Raw genomic sequence first — 25734 nt, 5'->3', positions numbered from 1 at the left:
TATTTTTTTATTTTAATATTAATTATTACTAAATAATTTATTTTCTAATCAATTAATATTATTTTTTATACATCTTGTGTTGGAAAACATATTTCTAATGTAAAAGAATAACTTACAAATAGATTTTACAGAAATATGAAAAATCATACTATTCAAAAGCTATGTCCAATGTAGGATATATGCAAAAAGTATAATTCAATATTCCTAACAAATAAAAAAAAACATAACTATGTCTAATACTAAATGTGCAAAGAATCAACTTCAAAATTCCTAAAAAATAAAAAAATAAAAACATAACTAAAAATAACCTAATCAAGATATTGAGCCATCCCCAATCATTTCCATATAACAAATCTTTTCTTCTTCTGTCATCTTAAAAAACGCCCGAACACGAAATTGATCTTTGCTAAACATGTCAATCGTCTTAATTCGCTGTTTGACATTGATATTTGGCATGCGTTGTATATCTTCGATAACTTTATCTATCATATCACATGCTTCTTTATTTTCTTTCCTTCCTATATTGTATATTGTTTCATTAAGTTTTTCACCAACCTCCTTGAAAGTCTCTTTCATTTTCTTTCGCTGCTTCCTTATAAGAGCTTTCCGTGTCATCCGTTGGAGGCCTTTTGCGTTTACTATTGACATGAGCAGTTTGTTGCGTCTCTTCAACAATCTCTTCCAACCCTTCCACGTCAACAGGAGAGTTTCTTTGTGTCTCTTCAGTCACATCTTCACCAAGATCAGTAGCTCCATGAATGACCAGTAGCTCTATCCTTCCCGAAGATTTTACATAGGTTATCAAATTGGGGAAATGGTTTATCACGAAAACATGCAGCACCTTTATGACTCTACAAGAATGGCACAAAATTAAATGGTTACTATTAATTTACAATATGTTTAAATGATTCTAAAAATACTACAAACATAATCATATAGTACCTTTATGTACTCATCCCAAACTTCAGCATCAGCAGTAACACAACATTTATCTGTATCCCATCCGAATCCACTTGTGTTTGTTCCATATACCATATCGTGCACGATGTTGAAATGGTTTTTCCATGTCTTCATCCTCGATTTAATATAAGGCTCTGCTTTCAAACCCGAGTTAGGAAGACTTACATCTATTAATTGTTGCACTGCCTTCAAATAACCGGGTTTGAATTCGTTGTCAGCACCACCATACTTTCTGGATACATGTAACTCCATCAACGCCTCAATTAATTTTGCATCCTCTTCAGTAGTTCATGTGTGTTTGTTTCGTCCTGCCATGTTTACAAAAAAAAATTACATAATAGATGTTTCAAATATCATAATACAATCATAACAACTTCTGTTTGTGGCTGTATAACTCAACCAAAACTTCACCAATTAAACTGTTTTTTGATTCTAAAACGTAGACAATACAGAGGAGTACACTTTGAAAAAAAAATTGCAACATTCTGAGCTTGTATGAAACTTTTATGATGGTTCAAAGTTGGACAAAATTTATAAAAAGTGCTGAAATATCATAAAACAATCATAACATCTCATGTTTGTGGCTGTATAACTCAACCAAAACTTAATCAATTAAGCTGTTTTTTAATTTTAAAACTTAGACAATACAGAGGAGTACAGTTTGAAAATAAAAATCACATCATTCCGAGCTTGTATGAAGCTTTTATGATGGTTCAAAGTTGGAAAAAATTTATAAAAAGTGCTGAAATATCATAAAACAATCATAACAGCTCATGTTTGTGGCTGTATAACTCAACCAAAACTTAATCAATTAAGCTGTTTTTTAATTCTAAAACGTAGACAATACAGAGGAGTACAGTTTGAAAAAACAAATCACATCATTCCGAGCTTGTATGAAGCTTTTATGATGGTTCAAAGTTGGACAAAATTTATAAAAAGTGCAGAAATATCATAAAACAATCATAACAGCTCCTGTTTGTGGCTGTATAACTCAACCAAATCTTAATCAATTAAGCTGTTTTTTAATTCTAAAACGTAGACAATACAGAGGAGTACAGTTTGAAAAAAAAAAAAAAACTGTATCATTCCGAGCTTGTATGAAGATTTTATAATGGTTCAAAGTTTGACAAAATTTATAAAAAGTGCAGAAATATCATAAAACAATCATAACAGCTCCTGTTTGTGGCTGTATAACTCAACCAAAACTTAACAAATTAAGCTTATTTTTAACTCTAAAACATAGACAATAAAGAGGAGTACAGTTTGAAAAAAAAAAATCACATCATTCCAAGCTTGTATGATGTTTTTATGATGGTTCAAAGTTGGGTAAAAGTTCAAAAAAAAAAAATCTGCAATAGAAAAGCAATTTTCATTGTACTGTTAACAATGTTACCAGATTTTAACATCAAAAACATGATTCAAACATGTTTACAGAATTGATCTTGGCAATATTTTTAACACAATTCAATGAATTCTTTAATTGGAAGAATTGACATCAAGATTAACAATCACACCTTGAATTGGAAGAGGATAGAACAAAAATCGCCCAAGAAGAATGCGTGAATGGAGAAAAAATCATGACTTCGATCGTATACAGTCGTGACTTCGGTCCTATACTGCCGACTTTGATTATGTATCGACATATGTAGGGCAAAAAAATTGGTTTTGATCACTTACGTGGGCCGATTGCATGAAAATCCGGTAGCCAATTTTGAAAAATCTTGATTGATTGGGGGTAATGAGGTTCGAATGGGGGGCAATTTGATTTCTCTGCTTTTTTTTCTTTTGATTCTCGATCACGTCGTTCTATCTTTTCTTCTCTTTTCTCTTTTAAAAATAGAGAATGAATTTGATGGAAAGGGAATTAATTTATTTCTCAATTCCTACCTTTTTTTTATTAGCAAGACAATTTTTACGTTTGTTTTTTTAAACAGTAAACATAACATCTATCATTGTATTCTTCAATCTACAACTTCTTTGTGAAATGAATGATACATGTAAGTCAATTCCCGATACTATTCACAACATGCCTTTGGTTATTCTCATTGAAACATATTTACAGAGGATCATTGAATTCAATTTTTGCATAGCATGAAAGAATTAAACAAAATTGTTTTTTTTTTTTTTTTTTTTTTTTGTTATTCTAGAACGGAAGCATCTTTCCCATTCCATTGACATTTGTAAACAACCCTACTTGTCTATAAGGTAGAAACGACTTCCTCTTTCCGACTTCATTTTCTGCTCTTTTTCGCACGTAAAATAGCTCATGAACAGGAGTTTGAGCCTTCAACCTGCCGACGACTTTGGAAATCTCACCGGAATTCATTTTTTGCTTTGGAGTTAACAACATCACAGGATCCTTCCCTTCACTGCTGCTTCGCCGGAGCATATACCGGAGCTTCCACTTCTTCAATAGAGACCCCGTAGAACTACTCTTCTTAATTTTAGTCATAACAGATGATGATTCACCATCCGTCTTAGGTCTCCACACGCAGTAAGTTCCAGAAGGTAGAGCTTCCAATTCGTCGGCTTCCGATGATGAACACGATGAAGATTCTTCTGGTTCATCAATGAACAGCTTCCGTAATGAACTGGTGATAGAATCAGAAGCATGAATTTCATTATCCTTTGATTTAGCTTCATTGTTCACTAGAAGATCGCGATTGAAAAGTGGAAAAACTGTCCACCCTCGCGAATCGATCTGTTCTGCTGAAACTTCTTCTTCACTTAAATCCAACGAGAATCTAAAATCGTCTTCATTGGAAGCCCCAAATTCATGAAACCGACCGGCCTGTTCTTCATGGATGACTTTGGCGATAGCCATGGATGTTGAAGTATCAGCAGCGTAAAAACTGAAGCTAGGACTGGATCCAGAACCTTCGATTTCCCCCTGTTGTTCCATTTCGCTGAATTCCAGTAATCTTTTTGGTGTTTTTGTGTGAACAAGTCGATGAATGAGATGGAGACTTTGGTAGCAGAGCGTATTTATGGAGATGGCTTTACTTGGCTCCAACGCGTGTGAGTACTAATTTTTCACTTTTTTCTTTTTCTCTTCTAGAAAACGAGAATCGTGTATGTCGTTACTTGGCTAATAATTATTTTAAATTAAATATTAAGCTTGGCAGCTTATAAGAATCGGTAGGTTTTTAATATCTATAATAATGTTACGAAATTGATTAATTATAATGGAAGTAAAGAATTTATATTTGAGACTTACTTTTTCTAGTTAATTGATATATTCCATAAATGTAAATGGAAAAACAATAATCGTTATTTGTATATTTGAGTTATATTTTTGTATTATAAATAGGAATAAAATGAATATTAATGGATGGTTCTATTCCACTAGCTGGAACTTACATGTGAAAATGATATTTATTTGACTTAATCTCCCTTTATTTACATATTTCTAGAAATTTTATAATATTAAAAAAATGAAATAAAGTTAATATGCTATAATGCGGCTACACAAATGGAAAATCGACAAGTTGAAATAAAATAGACGTTACATTATTCTTTATGATTGATAAAACTGCAAAAATGTCCTTGTGTTATGTATTTTTCTTTCGTTAACTTCGATTTTTTTGAATTTGATGGTCCCTTTTATCATATTTCTATGTGGAAATAAACATGCACAAAAAGACTGGTCTCGGACCGGAACCAAAAAAAGACAGAGACTGAATTGGTCTAAAATGATACCGGACCGAAAAAAGACCGGACCTAAAAAGAACGAACCGAAAAAGTCCGGCCCGAAACCGTCCCGGACCGATGCGAAAAAAACCAGACCGTTCCGAAACCGATTCTAAAAAAAGACCGGTAACCGAACTTATAAATATATATACTTTTTGTGTTAATTATACAATTTTTAATCACAAACTATCTAATTTATTTCATTTTTTTCTTTTATTAAATTTAAATTATCATTTTTAATAAATCTTAATTTATCATTTTGATGATAATCTCATATTTATCAATGTTAAACCTCGAAACCAAAACAAAAGAATCGAAAAATATGGTAACTGAACAAAAAAAAAACCTTAAATCAAACCAAAAAGGTGCACGGAAAAACTGAGAGATGAGACCGAAAAAGACCGAATGAGATGAGACCGAAAAAGACCGGTCCGAAAAAATACCAGACCATTCCGATACCGACTTCAAAAAGACCGGACCGACCCAAGACTTCTCTAGGATCGCCAATGTGTAGCTCTATGTGGAAATGTTCATCCAAAAATTAAAATGACTATTACAACATGTTAATTTTATTTTACATTTTATATTATTTTAATAATTTAGAAGGGGGCCATACAGTCTCTCTCTCTCTCTCTCTCTCTCTCTCTCTCTCTCTCTCTCTCTCTCTCTCTCTCTCTCTCTCTCTCTCTCTCTCTCTCTCTATATATATATATATATATATATATATATATATATTTGTCTTTGATAAACATTTAAGAACATCTTTGCCACCACCACCATTCAACTATCGTCTGCCACTATCACCGTCTGTTACCTCCATCTCCACCTAAATCTTTTGAGTCACTTCAACTCCACCAAAAAATCATGTCAGAAACAAAAACCATACACAAAATCTAGGTTTTTTTATTGTGTTCGCCCATATCTAATAAACAAACACTCGCATATAAAATCTGATTTGATGAACACACGCACACAAAATCAAATCAAATGAACACACACATAAAATCAGATGAACACAAACACATGAAATCATATGAACATACACACACAAAATCTGATTAACGCATATACATATATGAAATCAGATCTGATGAACACATACACAAGAAATCAGATGAAAACACACACGAAATCATATGGAATACCTATAGCCTTGGCTTGACTGTCTTACACCTCCCTCAAATATATCCTTACAACTCTCACACCAATTAGGTTTAGCATATTACTGCAGCTAATCTTTTAGATACTCATCATTTGAGATGTTATGCTCTGATTGACAACATTTCAGGTCAATAAGGATGTGTAATACCTCAACCATATGGATCAAAATTTTCTCTATGCAGTGAATATTTAGAACGTGTTTATCTTATTAAGTTGTTGCTAAATTAGATAGTGATGGGGAGTCGGGAGTCCTTGTTGCAGGTTTCAAATCCAAAAGAAAAAATGATCGTGTGGGTGGAAAGTGATGGTGATGGCGGTGGAGGCGATGAAGAAATAAGAGGAAAGTGTAGAGTTTTCCGGATTTGATGGGGCCATAATAATTTAGTATTAATATAAATGTAAACACAAGGATTATTGAATTTTGTTAAATTAAAAGTTAAACCCTTACAATTTCAAAGTTCTCTACGAAATTTTCTCATATAAAACAGCTAACATATAATATAACACTAATCATCGAAATCTTAAATAGTTAATTCTACAAATTATAATTATAACCATCTTTTTTTGCGTCTGGTTATTCTCAATGAAACATATTTACATAAATCACTAAATTCAATTTTTGAATATCAGTGACTAGAGTTAAAGAATTAAACAAAATTGCTTTTGGCTATTCTAGAACGGAAGCATCTTCCCCATTCCATTGACATTTGTGAACAAACCCACTTGCCTATAAGGTAGAAATGATTTCCTCTTTCCGACTTCATTTTCTGCTCTTTTTCGCACGTAAAATAGCTCATGAACAGGAGTTTGAGCCTTCGACTTACCGGCGACTTTGGAAACCTCACCGGAATTCCTTTTTTCTTAGGAGTTAACAAAATCACAGGATCCTTCCCTTCACTGTTGCTTCGCCGGAGCATATACCGGAGCTTCCACTTCTTCAATAGAGACCCCGTAGAACTACTCTTCTTAATTTTAGTCATAACAGCTGATGATCCACCTTCCGTCTTAGGCCTCCAAACGCAGTAAGTTCCAGAAGGTAGAGCTTCCAATTCGTCTGCTTCTGATGATGAACACGATGAAGATTCTTCTGGTTCATCAATGAACAGCTTACGTAATGAACTGGTGATAGAATCAGAAGCATGAATCTCATTATCCTTTGATTTAACTTCATCTTTCACGACAAGATCGCGATTGAAAAGAGGAAAAACAATCCAACCTCGTGAATCGATCTCTTTTGCTGAAACTTCTTCTTCACTTAAATCCAACGAGAATCTAAAATCGTCTTCATCGGAATCCCCAAATTCGTTAAATCGAGCTTCTTCACGGATGACTTTGGCGATAGCCATGGATGTTGAAGTATCAGAAGCGTAAAAACTGAAGCTAGGACTGGATCCAGAACCTTCGATGTCCCCCTGTTGTTCCATTTTGATGAAAAATCCAGTAATCTTTTGGTGTTTTTATGTGAATAAAGTCGATGAATGAGATGGAGAAATAGGTAGGAGTGGGTATTTATAGAGATGGGTTTACTTGGCTCCAAAGGCGTGAGTATTAATTTTTCAATTTTTTTTTCACTTCTAGAAGAAGAGAATCGAGTCACAGCTTACATAATCGTTTACGTAATTAATAAAATAAAGCAAGTTGTTAATTCTATTCTCCCCCCTTTGGCTCTATGCATGATTTTTGGGCTAATAATTAATTTAAATAAAATACTTGATGATCAGAAATATTTTAGTACAAAGGGTTAGTTAAATTTAGGACTTGTTTTTTTTGCTTAATTGATATATTCTATATATATATGTAAATGGAAAAATAATAATTAATCATTATAGCTATGAAAAATTTAAAACTTTGTATATATGAGTTATATATTTTGTATTATAAATAGAAATAAAATGAATATTAATGGATGGTTCTATTACACGAGCTGGAACTTACATGTGAAAATAATGTTTCACACATTTAATGGTCTTAATTGCCTATTATTTATATTCTTTACATATTTTTCAGGAATTCTATAATGTTAAAACCATGAAATAAAAGTTACTACGGCTACAAAAATCGAAGGCTACAACTTGACTTTTGAATCAAAACGGGTGATTTTTTTTTTTTTTAAACGGCGAAATTTTATAAAAAAAGAAACAAGGGCCGAAGCCTTACAAGGAAAAAGACTTGGCAAACAACTAAACTAAAACACAACCCCAAATCAACACAAACCCCCACCCCCCCGCCCAGAGCAAGGCTACAAGACACTAAACGGGGAACAACACCAATTCGCTCAATTACAATTGCCAAAATTACCCCTATGCTTAACCCACCCAAAGACCATAGTTATAATGTTGTCCACAACTTTAGAAATGGTTGTAGGCACCTGATTAAAAAGCATGTCATTCCAGCCCTTCCAAATACTCCACAGACCTCCGTACAATATGGCAAGAAAGACCTTCCTTTTTTTGGGGCAGTTCCCCCACTTAGCAGCAAAATTCAAAGCTTCAGAGACCGAAGAGAAAGGGACGAAAGGGACATCACACCACTTAAAAATCCACTTGAACACCTCCTTAGCGAGATCGCAAGCAATAAGCAAGTGATCTATATCATCCACACCATTAATGCAAAAGAGACACCTGGTAGAAGTAACACCCACACCCCTCCTTGAATGAGCCATAGAGGAAGGGATACCATCCAAACTAGCCCTCCAAACAAAGCAGATTATTTTTAAGGGGACAAGATTCACCCAAACGGTTGTACTATTAGTCCCAACGGTGACTTTAGAGTCAATGAGCTTACGAATATCACTAACATAGAACTGCCCATCACTAGAAAGCTTGGATTTCCAAGAGTCAGGATCCAAGGATAAGGAAACCCCATCGAGGAGCCGACAGAGTTGGGCCAGTTCTGCCATCTCCACGGGAAGGCTAGGATTTTTCCTCCAAGCCCATAAAAAACCATTCGAAGAAAATCTTTCTGCCAGAAAACAAGACTTACGTTTATCCAAGGCATATAAGTTAGGAAACCTTAAAGCCAGATTTCCGTCACCAATCCAATTGTTAAGCCAAAATAGGGTGTTCCGCCCCGACCCAATTTTGGTAGATATGAAATGATAAAAGTCAAGGCCCATCTCTCCCAAAATTTTCGAAATAGTTACCAGATTATTCCAAACACCAGGGATAGATCTCTTGGACAGATTATAAATTGGTTTGCGAGAAAGATTATGAATCCCACAAATAGCTTGCTTCCATAGAGAAGAGTTCTCCGATTTAAACCTCCATATCCATTTACATAATAAAGCAATATTAAGGCTCTTAAGGGAGCCAACACCTAGCCCACCCGACTCCTTATCCGCAAGAACATGCTTCCATGCAACCCAACATATTTTGTTTTTCTCATCAGTCCCACCCCAAAGGAATCTTCTGCGAATCTTCTCCAACAAACCAATAACGGAATTAGGGGCCTTAAATATCGAAAAATAAAACAGGGGCATGCTTCCAAGAACCGAATTAACCAAAGTCAATTTTCCTCCAAAAGAGAGGGTCTTGGATTTCCAACTCAAAAGCTTACCTTGCACCTTATCAATAACTGGTTTCCAATTTCTTTTAAGGTTCATGTTAGCCCCAACGGGAACACCGAGATAAACGAATGGGAGGTTGGCAGCCTCGCACCCCATAATATTTGCGCAACTTACAACATCAGAATTTTCAATACCTATCCCATAAACTTTTGACTTGTGAAAGTTAACATTTAAACCAGACACCACATGAAAACATTTAAGGATTCTAGAAAGGTTCTTGAAGTTTGAGAGGGACCAGTCACCGAAAAATAAAACATCATCCGCGTAAAACAAATGAGAGATGGAGGGACCATTGTTTGGGAGGGAAATACCCGAATACAAGGAATTTTGGATCGCTGATCTCATAGCAACATTAAGGCCTTCCATAGCGATGATGAAGAGAAAAGGTGATAGCGGATCACCTTGACGAACTCCTTTAGTGATGAGGAATTCTTTTGTAGGAACACCGTTGATTAGAACAGACGCCCTAGAAGAAGCAAGGGAACCTCGAATCCAAAACCTCCATCTATTTCCAAAGCCCATTTGATACATCACCGAATCCAAATAATTCCAATTTATGGAATCAAATGCTTTATCAAAATCAACTTTAAAATGAAAGGTTCCTCTTTTAGAATGCTTCGCCCAACTACATATTTCATTTATAATCATGGGCCCATCCAAAATGTTACGACCTTGAATGAATCCCGATTGCACCTCATCAATCACGTTGCCTATCACGCGCTTTATCCGGGCAGCAAGGATCTTGGAGATAATCTTATGAAGTGTTACAATGGAAATTTTAACACAAATTTTTCATTTCTAAAAATGTATTTTCATCCAAAACAAGGCATAAATATCCAACGTATCATGTCATAATACAATCACATAAATCCCAAGATCATAAATCATCCATCAGTGTGTACAAATCACGTCGGCGCCTTCCCACGGTCCTTGCTAGTACCTGAAACACATACGAAACAACTGTAAGCATAAATGCTTAGTGAGTTCCCCAAAATACAACCTACGCACATACGCCTTTCCAGGCCCTGACCTTCCGGTCCATGTGTCTCAGGGGACTTCCGTCCCGACTAGGTAAACCTTCCGGTCCTACCCACGTCAACCTTACGGTTCACATTACAATGCCTTCCGGCCCATATCAAGCATATCATACATAGCACATATAACAATTAACTTATCACATATAGCACATATGTCTCATACCATATCCGACCTTCCGGTCACACAGTCAAACCCTTCCGGGTATAGTATAGTGAGAAGACTCACCTCGTGAATATCGATAGCTAGCAAATCCCGAAATCACACGTGCTCGATCCTCCGAGCTACAATCTCCCTATATCATCATACGTCTCTTATTAACATTTTTACCACTAAGGTTGACTACCCTTTTTAAGTCAACACTAGTCAACTCTTGGTCAACGGTCAACGGTCAACTTTGACCGGACTCAGCGAGTGCACTAGGGCGACTCGGCGAGTCTAAACGTTCTCACCAATCTCTCTAGGATTCCCTTTTGACACGTCGAGTACTCCCCCTGACTCGACGAGTTCCACCTGGAAGAATCGCGGGGCCACCCCGACTCAACTCGCCGAGTCTCAAGAACAACTCGGCGAGTCCATGCCATGCAATCACTCAAACTTGCTTCTAAGGTCAGATCTGCTCCAACAATTCATAGATCTGGCCTTCCTAGACTGATTCAACACGTAAAGTCCTTATCTTGGTGTTCATAACACACCCCATGGCTCATAAATGGCATTTTGACCTAAGGCATAAGGATTCCAATCCAAAACCTCCATTGATTCACAAAAAGCTTGGGCAAAGGGACACTCTGGACCTCCAAGGGTCCAGATCTATGGTCTAAATCACTTAAGGGACCAAGGGAGCACTAGATCTAGCCACAAAAGGGATCATCAAGCCCTAAATCAAAGAAAACATCAACATAGCAGAGGATAGCTCGAAGATATTACCTCAAATGCGGTGTTCTGGACCCCAAACTCTCAGGAAGTGGCTCCTCTTGCCTTTCCTTAGCTGATCCTCCCTTTCCCTTGCAAGATGACACCTCCAAGATCAATAATGGCCTCCTTCTATGCTCCAAACGCTCACACTCGATTAGGGTTTCACTCAAGGGACTGGTGAGCACAAATGGCGGCCATAAGGCCCTTTAAATAGGTCCCAAACCCGAGAAATTAGGGTTTCATTAAACAGCGCGGACTCGCCGAGTCCATATCTTGGACTCGCCGAGTCCAGGCGCGAACCCGCGTCCAGACCCACGATCCTACTCGGCGAGTCTGAGCTCCAACTCGCTGAGTCCCCTCTCAAAACACCAAAAACATAAACATAAAAGATACTTGGAAATCCGGGTTGTTACATGAAGGCTGCAAATCAAGCTAATGGGGCGATAGTCATTGAGGGTAAGTGGATCCTTCACCTTAGGAACAAGAGTGATAAAAGAGGCGCTACAACCTCTAGCTATTCTGCCACCGGCTTCAAAGTACTTAACAAAGTTCATTATGTCATCTTTCATCAGCCCCCAATATCGTTTGAAGAATTTGAAGGAATAGCCGTCCGGCCCTGGTGCCTTTTCCCCTCTACAACTCCAAATAGCATCTTTAACCTCCTCCAAAGTGAAGTCTTGTTCCAAAAACTGTGAATCAACTGGGTTAAGTTTTTTGAACCTATCATTCAGAAGAAGAGGCCGAACAATATGTTTCTCATGAAACTTCTCACTAAAAAATCTACATGTTTCTTCCTTGATGGAATTAGCATCCGTAACCCAAGAACCGTTCACCATCAAACCATGAATACTACATCTCCTGTATTTTATCTTCAACGAACTGTGAAAGAATTTTGAGTTCTCATCTCCATCAACGAGCCATTTAACTTTAGCCTTTTGCTGTAAATCAAGTTTTGCAAGCTTTTCTAATTCTAAAATTTTCTGTCGACTTTCCCTTAGAGAATTAATCTCCTGATCTGAAAGAAGCCTAGACTCGGCAGCCAAATCAAGGTTGTTAACCATAGATTTGAGATCATGGAGAGAATTATTTTCCTTTTCGAATTCCACCCTTCTCCATTCTTTGATGGCAATTTTGACTGCCTTCAACTTCCTAAGGAGGAGTTTGTCAGGCCGCCCACCTCCCCAGAATTCAGACCATGCCTTGACAACCACATCATCAAAGCCAGCACGGAGAAGCCAAGAGTTGTAGAAGCGAAATGGGGGAGGCCCAAAGTCAATGTAGTTGGTTTGAAGAATGACAGGAGAGTGATCCGAAAATTCCCTAGGGAGCGCCAGTGTAGAGGCAGAAGGAAAAGTACTCATGAAGTTGGGGCACACAAGCACCCGATCTAATTTACTCAGCTTGAAACCGTCGTCACAGAAGTAGGTAAATCTTCTACCCCCCATATTTAGATCAAGCAGACCCGCCTCATGGATCAACTTATTAAATGCAGCGGCAGTATACGGGCAGAAAATTGAATTAAACCTTTCATCAGGTTTGCGAACCGCATTAAAATCACCGAAGATCACCCAAGTTCCAGACCTGGACCTAATCAAATTAAGTAATTTATCCCACATCATCTTTTTTCACCCAAATCTTGAGGGGCGTAAACATTAACAACAATAGTTTCACCAATAATACCGTTACAGTACCCCACAACAGCAAGAAAATGACGGTTCTTTATGCTTGCAATTTTGTGAAAAAAATTGATATCCCAAAAACTCACCAATCCCCCCGAAAAAACACAGGACTCCACCCACTCAAAATCATAATCACTCGACCCCCAACATTGCTCGATTATAGTCCTGGAAACAATTGAGACCCTAGTTTCCTGAATACCACAAAAGGTTAACTTGTGCTCTCGTCTCAGTCGATTCACCCAATCAAGCTTGTGGGGATTACCCACACCCCTAATGTTGAGAGACATCAAATTCATTGGACAGATTTTTTACCTCCATCACCGTAATAGGCCCGCTCCAAGGCATTATCTCCTTCTGCAATTTGAAAACCCAATTGTTTTCCTACTTCAATAATGCGATCGTGCTCAGAGATGGAAAGGGAAGAGACCTCCCTGCCATTATCAAGTTCTTCCATAAGCAGGGGACCAACGTCTTTGTTAAGATCAATAGAATGTGAGGAAGATGAGAGGGGATAGCGCAAATTCTGGGTATTCTTAAAATTAGGAACTTTGGGGATTTTTTTTCTTTGTACGACGCCGTTTAAGAGTAGAGCCACCCAGTTCAAAGTCTGGGCTACTAGTTTCCCTCATGGACCCAGGACCCCAATCAGGCCCAACTGAATCATTAAGAGGGGGGGAAGAAGCATCTGGGCCCACCTGCAATCCCTCACCTGAAGAAACTCCATTTACGGAAACATGCACATGGGAAGAAGATACATTAAAATCATTCCCATGTGATTCCGAATTCCCATGCGACCCCTCCTTTTCCGTATGAGAAGACGATTCGCCACCCGCCGATGGTTCATCTTCCGCCACCGCTTCCGCCGGAATTTCGCCCTCCTCAAGCCCCATGTTAACGGAAGAATCGTCATCACCTGAATCATCGTCATCCCCACTTTCCGACCCAGAATGAAAGTCATGGCTAAAAGGTTTGAATGGAAACCACTCATCATCCAACTCTGTAACACCAATTACGTAATTGACTCCTCCGACATTAACAATGACTTCCTCGTTGATTTTTCGCCTTGAAGCTGACAGAACACATATCTTGCCATGCGAGACATCTGACGTGTTCCAAAAGGGGGGAGCTTGAACAAGGATTTTACCAAAATTACCAGCAATTAAACTAAAATTCTCCTCTCCCCAAGCATCAACCGGGACCCCCGTGATTTTAAGCCAGGCAATCCGTTCAAACCGGAGCGGTGCATTACCAGCAACTTCTAACCCCATGAACCACTTCATCCAAATGCTTTTGTTTGCCCTGAACATCTCAGCCGCCTTACTGGATTTAAACTTCAGAATAACATTCATACCACCAAGGTATTTAATGTCATCCACATCAAAACCCTCCAAGTTAATCAACGAGGGGAAGTTACAGAGAATATCAAAACTTCGAACATTCCCCACCAACACCTCTTTACCAATCCACTCCAAATTTTTATCACATTTGTTTAAGTTAATTACCAAAGGCGTAGGCGGCTTTACCTCACTCGGCATCGTACCTTTGAGTACTTCAGCGAAGGATCTGTTATCCCTGGACTTTGAGACATATCGAGAGAAGGGATTCAAAAGCCTAGATGGGGCTGCACCTCTACTAGTCGACGACGGAGGTTTCCGGGGGTGCTTCGAGACGTTTGCCCTAATCTTCTTCCCCCACAGAGTTACACCATTCAACGCCGCTTCCATTGCAATAATATTGTTTACACTTCGAAATTTGACAAATGCAAAATAGGAGCCACCTGCATCCCTCCTACCGGCCAGATACACATCTGCCAAGTTTCCAAGTTTCGCACAAGCATTCCAAATCTCGGATTTCCTGATCTCACCAGGGATATTAGTAACATAAAAGGAAGTGATGTCCTCAAGCCCTCCAGCGCCGGTGTTTTTACGCCGCCTTACTTCAACCCATTCGCTTTCATTTCCGGCCATCTCCAGCGCCGGTGATTTTTTTCTGACTTCGGTGTGATTTAACAAAAAAAAATACATAAATAAATAAAAGAATAAAAAAAAAAATAAAAGACTATCATATTAAATAGCAAAGTGTTTATGTAGTCTCATTTGTTTTAAAAAGGTCTTTATTATTATTATTATGTTACAACTCGTGGAATCACGGGTAAAAAATTTATAAAATATTTATATTATTAATAAGAGTTAAGTTTGTTTATAACTTTTTTATTGATTATTTAAAATTAATATTAATATATATTTATAAAACATAATATAAATTTGAATATATTGTAAATAATTTATAAAACATAATATAAATTTGAACAAAGAGCTTAAAAAGAAACACAATGAATAATATAAATGACATTGATATATAAAAAATAAAATATAAAAGAAATGTAATAAAAATAAATAAATAAAGTCAATTGTTTGAATTTAAAAACTACAAAATATTTAAAAATTTCTAAAAACATCATTATATACAACATTGGAAGTTTTGTTTGTAAGTCTATCATCTTTATCTGAAATTAACAATTTCAATCATTCTCTACTTTGAGCTCTAGATAAGGCAACATACAGTTGTCCATGTGAAAAAACAGGTTCATTGAGATACAGACCAACTGTCACACCCCCAAACCAGAACGGCGGAATCGTTCGGGGGCGGAGGACGTCATATTCAGTATCATAACAGTTCATAGAAAGGAAAGTACACACCACCATAATATAAATATGTTTGAAAAGTTTACATGATTGCAGGTGTTACATGTTTGCAAAAGAAATCAAATATAAAATGGCGATCCAAAATATGTTACTAACGCCAGTGCGTTAGTCTTCAGAAGTAGTTGCTACCTGGCTAGCGGTTTCCTGTGAATACAAGTTATTTCAAAGAAAAAGTGTCAACATTTAAGTTGGTGAGTTCATAAGTAGTGTTTTGAGAAGATGTATGCCATTCGAAAGTGTTTGCATGTTTTCCAGAAAAACCCTTATTTTCCCTATAAAAGTATGAGATGCATATGGATGTTCATGATGTAAATTGCAACTATTTGTACCGAGAAAATCCCTTATTTTCCTATTAGTTGTTTGTTTTGTATACAGGAAAAACCCTTATTTTCCTGACATAACTGGCAGTCTTGAAGACCGAAAATTTCAAGCAAGCGACGTGCTTGTAAGTCGTGTCATAGTTTTACATAGTAAAGCTATACGAAAATCACCCTTATTAAATGAAGAGTAGTTTTAATGACTACTTGTTCATAAAAGCATAATACCATAATAATTGTATATCCGATGAGTTTTATAACCATACTAAACATAATATGCCTGTAGCGACGTTCTTCAGGCGTCGTAGCGTTATGACAACTGTCACCCCAAAAGACGGACTGTAGCTAACAGTCAGGGCGCGGGATCATGACTTCCCGTATAGATCTATACACATTTGACACGTTCTCCGAACGGGAGACTCTGGTTATAGACAGGACTTGTAGCATTATTTTCTAATAAAGAAAGTAACGTTTGAAGATATACACGACTCATGGATTCTCAACTAAGTCCGTAATAAGGTAGTAGTTTGTATGCAAAGTTTAACCTCTTTCACAATGTTTGACAAAGCATAATCATAAGTTCTTTGAATGCATGAAATGACTTAGTAAAGAATGTTACCCTTGATATGATGTGTTTGTATGTAAACGTATAAATAAAACATATTTCTATTTATAAACATATTATATCCCAAAGAGGGTAAAGCTGTGTTGTGAGGGGTTTTGTATCATAATAACTTCACAAGATAGTTAAAACAACAGTATGAAAAGTATATCAAAAGGTTAATGTTTCACACGAATTTAGTCATGTGTTAACTTGTATTCCTCCCCAAAAAGAGTATAAAACATTTAAAATGTATTTAAAGAGTGTTCAAAGGGGATATGAACTCACTTGATAGTTTGAAGATTGTGAGGTGGAAAACCGAGCAGAGTTTCGTCTCGGGAAACTGATTTTTCTTGGGATTCTCGGGAATCTCGGGAGTAGAATCGGCCTTCGGGACTTGAGCCAAAAAGACCAGAGCTTCGGGTTTGAACGGACACGGAAAACGAGGAAATGCTGAGAGAGAGAGAGAAGAGAAATGAACCCTTTCTTTGGAAACCCTCGCATTCTATTTATAGGAAGGCAGGTCTGCCTCGGTACGCGGGGCGTACGCTCGTACGCGCTGCGTACGCGTACGTCATGCATGACCGAAGCCTCGACTGCCTCGGTTCGGATGGGACGGGTTCTTGGGTTCTCGGGTCGGATGGGACGGGTTGCTGGGGAGGTGGGTCGGATGGGACGCCGGGTCGGATGGGACGTCGGGTCGGACGGGTCGGACGGGTCGGACGGGTCGGCTTCCTCGGATATGGCGACGTGGACGATCCGAGGCCAATCCTCTCGGTTACGTGGGGCGTACAGGAGTACACAGCGCGTACTTCGGAGAAGGACGCTGACTCCTCTTCGGATAATATCCGAATTTTGAATTAAATAAATAATTAATTTATTTAATAAACTTCAAAAATCCATATCTTCTTCATACGAACTCCGTTTTCAATGGTCTTTATATCCACGCGTAGGTGAGACTACGATCTACAACTTTCGTTTAGACTCCGTTGGCAAATTCCAAAATTATTTTTATTATTTATTTTATAACTAATCTTTTTTAAGGAATTTCTTTGAAAAATCATAACTTCCTCATGCGAAGTCAGATTTGGACGTTCTTTTTGTGTACGCTCACGGTTTAATGTTATCTATGACTTTCATTTAGATACCTAAGGCTAAATGTTATCGTATTGAAACTTTGCGTTTTTCGTTTGATCGGTGTTGTCGGTTTTGACAGAAATCTTAGAATGGTCATAGCTTCTTCGCCATAACTCAGATTTTAGTGTTCTTTATTTATTTGGAACCTTTAAGACGATATCTACTACATAGCGTACTCCAAATCAGAGCTTTTGAACAATTCATTTATCGATGATATTCCCATTACATTCAAAAGGGGTTACAAGACTCGGTTTATAATGCCCGGGATAACGGGTTGTTACATCATCCCCCCGTTAAACGGAATTTCGTCCCGAAATTTAATACAAGGTAAGAGTTTTAGGGGCTGAGGAAGAGATGCGGATACTTCTGTAGCATTTGGTCTTCCCGTTCCCATGTGAATTCGGGTCCTCTCTTAGCATTCCATCGAACTTTTACTATTGGAATGCGACTCTGCTTGGTCCTTTTAACTTCCCTATCCATGATCTCGACGGGTTCTTCCACAAAGTTGAGATTTTCGTTTAACGCGATTTCATCGAGTGGAATTACAAGTGTTTCGTCGGACAAACACTTTTTCAGGTTCGACACGTGGAATACTGGATGCACTTTGTTAAGCTCGATTGGAAGTTGGAGTTTGTAGGCCACTGGACCAACTCTCGAAATGATTTCGTAGGGTCCAATGTACCTGGGATTTAGCTTTCCACGCTTCCCAAAGCGTATCACGCCTTTCCAGGGTGAGACCTTCAGTAGCACACGGTCGCCAATCTGGAATTCCAAGGGTTTACGTCTCCTGTCAGCATAGCTCTTTTGTCTATCCCTTGAGGACTTCAGTCGTTCTCGTATTTGCACGATCTTTTCGGTAGTTTCTCTGATGATCTCTGGACCAGTAAGGGTGCTTTTAGTGACTAGACCTTTTGCCAATTGGGTGTCGCCCACTTCCGTCCAGCACAGGGGTGATCTGCACTTACGGCCGTAAAGGGCTTCGAACGGAGCGGTCTTGATGCTAGTATGATAACTATTGTTATAAGAGAACTCGACCAAAGGCAAGTGAATATCCCATGCCTTGCCAAAGTCGATTACACATGCTCGCAACATGTCTTCCAAGGTTTGGATCGTCCTCTCACTCTGTCCGTCAGTTTGAGGGTGGTATGCTGTACTCATGTCCAACCTTGTTCCCATGGATTTTTGCAGTGATTGCCAAAATCTGGAAGTGAACCTGCTGTCTCTATCTGAGATGATGGACATTGGTACTCCATGAAGTCGTACGATCTCCCGGATGTAGGTTCTTGATAGTTTTTCCATCCTATCGGTTTCCTTGATAGGTAAGAAATGGGCTGACTTGGTTAATCTGTCGACGATTACCCAAATAGTATCTTGGCCACTCTGAGTTTTGGGCAGTTTGGTTATGAAGTCCATGGAAATCTGCTCCCATTTCCACTCAGGTATTTCAGGTTGTTGGAGTAGGCCTGAGGGTTTTTGGTGTTCTATTTTTATTTTGGCGCAAGTTAAACACTTGCCCACGTACGTAGCGATCTCCGCTTTCATGTTTGGCCACCAGTAAAGTTGCTTGAGATCTAGATACATCTTGTCTGACCCTGGGTGTACGGAGTATGGGGTCCTGTGTGCCTCGCTCATAACTACCTCTCTGAATCCCCCAAACTTTGGTGTCCAGATCCGGTTCATGAGGTAGCGTGCTCCGTCACTCTTGATTTCTAAGTTCTTGTCCATTCCCCTAAGGGCCTCACCTGCCACGTTTTCGGGTTTCAAGGCCTCTAATTGAGCTTCCTTGACTTGCGTTGATAGGTGCGAATGGATCGACATAGCTAATGACTTCACTCTCCGGCCTGAGTACTCCTTTCGACTAAGGGCATCGGCTACGACGTTTGCTTTTCCCGGATGATAGCGAATATCGCATTCGTAATCACTGAGTAGCTCGACCCATCGCCGTTGTCTCATGTTGAGCTCCTTCTGATCGAAAATGTGTTGTAAGCTCTTGTGGTCGGTAAAGATAGTGCTCTTCGTTCCATACAAGTAATGTCTCCAGATCTTCAGGGCAAACACTACTGCTCCTAGCTCAAGATCGTGGGTCGTGTAGTTAACCTCATGTGTTTTCAACTGTCTCGAGGCGTAGGCGATGACCTTACCTCGCTGCATCAGAACACATCCGAGTCCTTGGTTTGATGCATCGCAATAAACTACGAAGTCTTCTATTCCTTCGGGAAGGGATAGTATTGGTGCGGTGCACAAGGCTCGTTTGAGCGTTTGGAACGCTCTTTCTTGTTTCTCTTCCCAGTCAAAGGCCACACCTTTCTGGGTTAGGGTTGTAAGAGGCTTCGCTATTCGTGAGAAGTTCTGAATGAACCTGCGGTAGTAGCCAGCGAGACCTAGAAATTGGCGAATTTCTGTAGGAGTCTTCGGTGCTGACCAGTTCTCAATGGCCTTAATTTTGGATGGGTCCACGTGGATTCCCTCTTCGCTTACCACGTGTCCTAAGAATTCGACTCTTCGGATCCAAAATTCACATTTCGAGAACTTCGCATAAAGTTTCTCTTTTCGTAATATCCCTAGAACTTGTCGCAGATGATCGCCATGCTCTTTCTTACTTCGGGAGTAGATCAGGATGTCGTCAATGAAAACGATGACGAACTGATCCAAGTAAGGTCGGCATACTCTATTCATCAGATCCATGAAGACTGCGGGCGCATTGGTCAATCCGAATGGCATCACCACGAACTCGTAATGTCCGTAACGAGTTCGGAAGGCGGTCTTCGGCACATCCTCCTCTAGCACTCGTAACTGGTGATACCCGGACCTCAGATCAATCTTAGAAAAATAGTTCGCCCCTTGCAGTTGGTCGAATAGATTATCTATGCGCGGTAGAGGATAACGATTCTTGACCGTCAGTTTGTTGAGTTCTCTGTAGTCGATGCACATTCTGAACGATCCATCTTTCTTTTTCACAAACAACACGGGTGCTCCCCATGGTGAGAAGCTCGGTCTGATGAATCCTTTTCCCAGTAGTTCATTCAGTTGACTGGATAGCTCCTGCATCTCTGCCGGGGCTAATCGATAGGGTGCTTTGGCTACTGGGGTAGCTCCGGGAATCAGATCGATTCTGAATTCGACTTGTCTTACGGGTGGTATCCCTGGAAGGTCCTCGGGAAATACATCGGGAAAATCGCATACGTCGGGCACATCCTTGATGTCCCGGACTTCGCGTTTCACGTCTACAACATGTGCAAGAAATGCGTGACACTCCTTTCGTAAGTGCTTCTGAGCTTGGATACTTGAGATGATTCTAAGAGTGGTACTAGGTTTGTCGCCCAAGACAAGGAAGGTTTTGCCGGTTGGCAGATTAAGGCGAACGGCCTTATCGTAACATAGAATGTCCGCACGATGTGAACTCAGCCAATCCATGCCAATGATGACATCGAAACTCTTAATCGAGACTGGCATGAGGTTGATTTGAAAGGGATTATCGTTTAGAGTTAGGGTGCAGTTTAAGTATATCTCTTTAGTGCCTTCAGTTTTCCCGTTGGCCATTTCTACTATGAACGGTTCACTTAATGACTGTGGTATTGGTTTTAGCATGCTTTTAAAGTCGTGACTCACAAAACTCCTTTCCGCTCCACTATCAAACAAAATGCATGCATACGAGTTATCGAGAAGAAACGTACCCGTAACAACAGTAGGGTCCGCAATGGCTTCATCTTGTCCCATTGCGAAAACTCGGCCTCTTCCGCCGGTATTCCTGTTGTTTGCCTTCGGGCAGTCCTTGCGGTAGTGCCCTGTGCTCCCGCACTCAAAGCAAGCGCGGCTTACTCCGGTATTAGCAGTGGGGGCGGATTGTTGGGTTGGCTCCTTGCAATAGCGGGCTGTATGACCCTTCTTATTGCACCTGGTGCATTGAAGGCCATGACAGAGACCGTGATGGTGGAAGTTGCACTGGTTACATTTCGGTAGCTTTCCATTGTATGAACTTGTGGGGGCAGAGTTGGTAGGTACAGTAATAGCGTGGGTCGCTATCACTTGTTGTTTCTTGGGGTTCTCCTGGAGGATTTGTCCCCTCCTCTTGTTCCAAGGCCTACTCTGTCCCTGAGCCTCCCTAGGTGGATTTGCGGCTGTTGTGATGGTACTCTGTTTCGCTCCGTGATCGATGAGTCGTTGCGCCAGGCGTTTAGCGCTGTTGTAGGTGATAGGGTTGGAGGCTAGGACATGCCCTTGAATCTGGGGTGACAACCCCCAAATGTACCTTTCGACCTTCTTTGATTCTGGGTTGACCATGGTAGGGCACAAAGCAGCGAGATCGTTGAACCTAGCTGTGTAAGCGACTAGGTCAGACCCGACCATTTTCAAATTCCAGAGTTCCTGCTCAAGCTTTTGCACTTCACCCCTTGGGCAGTATTCTTCCAGTAGTAGTACCTTCAGTTCTTCCCAACTCATGGCGTTAGCGACAGTGAGCGTCACTGAGTTCACATGGCTTTTCCACCAAGTGAGGGCTCGATCTATGAAGGTGCAAGCAGCGAACTTAACCTTGCTTGTTTCTTGGCACGAGCAGATCTCGAAGACAGTTTCGGTCTTTTCGAACCATTGCATTAGTGCAATGACTCCGCCACTGCCATTAAAAGTCTTTGGCTTCGAGTTGGAGAACTCCTTGTAAGTACACTCTCTAACATGGCCCTGGCCGGTGCCACTATTGGGATGATTCGTGCTGCTTCCTGTACCTCCATTGGCATTGGAGTTTATTTGAGAGAGGGCTGCTGCTACTGCTGCTGTGATAGCAGCCTGGACCATTGCCGGATCATAAGTTAGTGGTGGAGGTGGTGGTGGGGTTGCGTTGGTACGTGCTGATCTACGAGGAGGCATTGCTCTGTCAAAAGGAAAAAAAATGAGATATTATGAGTTTTGGTGGTTGTGAGTTGAATGATATTGAGTTAACTGCCTTAAATAGATTAAGAATTTGGTTTGATCAACAATGGGTTTTGAGCTTGATTTATTAATAACGTTTGAATGGATGCACTTATGAGTTGAACGGAATACACATATTTAAAACCAGAAAAGGGGGTATGCCCTATATATATAAAACATATAGTTGTGTTACATCCGAGTTTAGACAAAACTTCTTGACCTTTCTAAAGGTCTCCGATTACAGAAAGTTTTAACGAAAAGAAAATTCTTATCCGAAGTCCTAATTTATAACAAAATTTGAAATCCTGGCAGGCACTACTTGCGACGTAGGTTGCGCTTGGAGCTTGACTCCGCATCTGATTGCTTCGATTCCATTAGGCGTCGATCAAAAGCGGCTTGTTGCTCCCTTAACTCGGCTAGGGCTGCAATTATCTGTGCCTGAAATGCCTCAGACTGGAGTTGGACATTATCTTGTATCTTGTCCAGCCTACGGATATCGGAAGTGTGAACCTGCACTTCCACGTTGATATCCCGGAGTCGGCTTGCTTGTACTCCGGACTGATAGGACTGATTGGCTAACTTACCCACCATTACCGGGAGTGCTCGATCAGCCGAACTGCCACCGCGGACATCGTAGAAGTCCCGACACATGCCGTAGGGAGGGCGTATGCCTTGTTGTTGGCTCCAATGATGTAGGTGACTTCCCCAGACGGGAGTGGGTCCTTGGAAGTTCCTCACATGGACAGGAGGTTGAATGGGTGGTGGATCGATCACTTCAGGTTCTGAGTCAGTACCGGAGTCATCACCCAATTCTATGGGTTCCTCATCCTCTTCTGGATCATCTTCGATCCATCCTCCGTTGCCTTGGTTGGGAAAGTAGGGGTCATTGGGGTGGTGAAATCCAGCCATTTGACTGTACGAGAAATAGGGTCATAAGAATTGAATAAAGTCGGAACATGCAAAACATGTAAGTTAGTTTAAATAGCAATTACTCCTATAGCATTTAAATTATTGTGTTTGATTCTAATAACGGTTTGGTAAGTTTTTAAAATTTGTTGTCCACTGCAGACACCCCTCGGCACACGTTAGTCGGCTCTCGGACAAATATAGTTGATCAGGCTATATCCTTCCCAGTTCCGATTACGTGTCCCAAGGCGTACCTGTACTGTACAACTCATTAATAATACTTCTAATATGGTACGATGTGGAACTGTTATTTATTACTAAATGAATGCATGCTTACTTACAAAAACTAAATAGATTTAATTTCAAAAGCATGACTCTTCTCAGAGTGTTTTTGCCCAGTTGAGTTTATAGTTGTATAAAAAAAATGGTTTTGATATACTTAATTCACTATAAACGAAGCTCTGATACCAATCTGTCACACCCCCAAACCAGAACGGCGGAATCGTTCGGGGGCGGAGGACGTCATATTCAGTATCATAACAGTTCATAGAAAGGAAAGTACACACCACCATAATATAAATATGTTTGAAAAGTTTACATGATTGCAGGTGTTACATGTTTGCAAAAGAAATCAAATATAAAATGGCGATCCAAAATATGTTACTAACGCCAGTGCGTTAGTCTTCAGAAGTAGTTGCTACCTGGCTAGCGGTTTCCTGTAAATACAAGTTATTTCAAAGAAAAAGTGTCAACATTTAAGTTGGTGAGTTCATAAGTAGTGTTTTGAGAAGATGTATGCCATTCGAAAGTGTTTGCATGTTTTCCAGAAAAACCCTTATTTTCCCTATAAAAGTATGAGATGCATATGGATGTTCATGATGTAAATTGCAACTATTTGTACCGAGAAAATCCCTTATTTTCCTATTAGTTGTTTGTTTTGTATACAGGAAAAACCCTTATTTTCCTGACATAACTGGCAGTCTTGAAGACCGAAAATTTCAAGCAAGCGACGTGCTTGTAAGTCGTGTCATAGTTTTACATAGTAAAGCTATACGAAAATCACCCTTATTAAATGAAGAGTAGTTTTAATGACTACTTGTTCATAAAAGCATAATACCATAATAATTGTATATCCGATGAGTTTTATAACCATACTAAACATAATATGCCTGTAGCGACGTTCTTCAGGCGTCGTAGCGTTATGACAACTGTCACCCCAAAAGACGGACTGTAGCTAACAGTCAGGGCGCGGGATCATGACTTCCCGTATAGATCTATACACATTTGACACGTTCTCCGAACGGGAGACTCTGGTTATAGACAGGACTTGTAGCATTATTTTCTAATAAAGAAAGTAACGTTTGAAGATATACACGACTCATGGATTCTCAACTAAGTCCGTAATAAGGTAGTAGTTTGTATGCAAAGTTTAACCTCTTTCACAATGTTTGACAAAGCATAATCATAAGTTCTTTGAATGCATGAAATGACTTAGTAAAGAATGTTACCCTTGATATGATGTGTTTGTATGTAAACGTATAAATAAAACATATTTCTATTTATAAACATATTATATCCCAAAGAGGGTAAAGCTGTGTTGTGAGGGGTTTTGTATCATAATAACTTCACAAGATAGTTAAAACAACAGTATGAAAAGTATATCAAAAGGTTAATGTTTCACACGAATTTAGTCATGTGTTAACTTGTATTCCTCCCCAAAAAGAGTATAAAACATTTAAAATGTATTTAAAGAGTGTTCAAAGGGGATATGAACTCACTTGATAGTTTGAAGATTGTGAGGTGGAAAACCGAGCAGAGTTTCGTCTCGGGAAACTGATTTTTCTTGGGATTCTCGGGAATCTCGGGAGTAGAATCGGCCTTCGGGACTTGAGCCAAAAAGACCAGAGCTTCGGGTTTGAACGGACACGGAAAACGAGGAAATGCTGAGAGAGAGAGAAGAGAAATGAACCCTTTCTTTGGAAACCCTCGCATTCTATTTATAGGAAGGCAGGTCTGCCTCGGTACGCGGGGCGTACGCTCGTACGCGCTGCGTACGCGTACGTCATGCATGACCGAAGCCTCGACTGCCTCGGTTCGGATGGGACGGGTTCTTGGGTTCTCGGGTCGGATGGGACGGGTTGCTGGGGAGGTGGGTCGG

The 25734-nt window shown here is 39.6% G+C and overlaps 2 protein-coding genes across 2 annotated transcripts; both read right to left on the bottom strand.

Annotated features, from left to right (window-relative positions):
- Positions 1 to 3103: 3103 nt before the first annotated feature.
- Positions 3104 to 3862, bottom strand: LOC111884832 (uncharacterized). Its single transcript, XM_023881134.1, has one exon. It carries the CDS (start codon positions 3860 to 3862, stop codon positions 3104 to 3106), a length of 759 nt encoding a protein of 252 aa, XP_023736902.1.
- A 2596-nt stretch (positions 3863 to 6458) lies between these two features.
- On the bottom strand, positions 6459 to 7235 carry LOC111884831 (uncharacterized). Its single transcript, XM_023881132.1, has one exon. The coding sequence runs from the start codon at positions 7233 to 7235 to the stop codon at positions 6459 to 6461; it is 777 nt and encodes a 258-aa protein (XP_023736900.1).
- Between the last annotated feature and the right edge of the window lie 18499 nt (positions 7236 to 25734).

Source organism: Lactuca sativa, chromosome 3 (assembly GCF_002870075.4).
Source record: "Lactuca sativa cultivar Salinas chromosome 3, Lsat_Salinas_v11, whole genome shotgun sequence".
Taxonomy (NCBI): domain Eukaryota; kingdom Viridiplantae; phylum Streptophyta; class Magnoliopsida; order Asterales; family Asteraceae; genus Lactuca; species Lactuca sativa.
The sequence above is the reverse complement of the archived record's forward strand: the minus strand, read 5'-3'. Positions and strand labels throughout refer to the sequence as shown.

What these genes read in the sequence shown, in the direction of transcription:
- LOC111884832 (XM_023881134.1), bottom strand. Translation starts at nt 3,862, where the DNA reads ATGGAACAACAGGGGGAAATCGAAGGTTCTGGATCCAGTCCTAGCTTC.
- LOC111884831 (XM_023881132.1), bottom strand. Translation starts at nt 7,235, where the DNA reads ATGGAACAACAGGGGGACATCGAAGGTTCTGGATCCAGTCCTAGCTTC.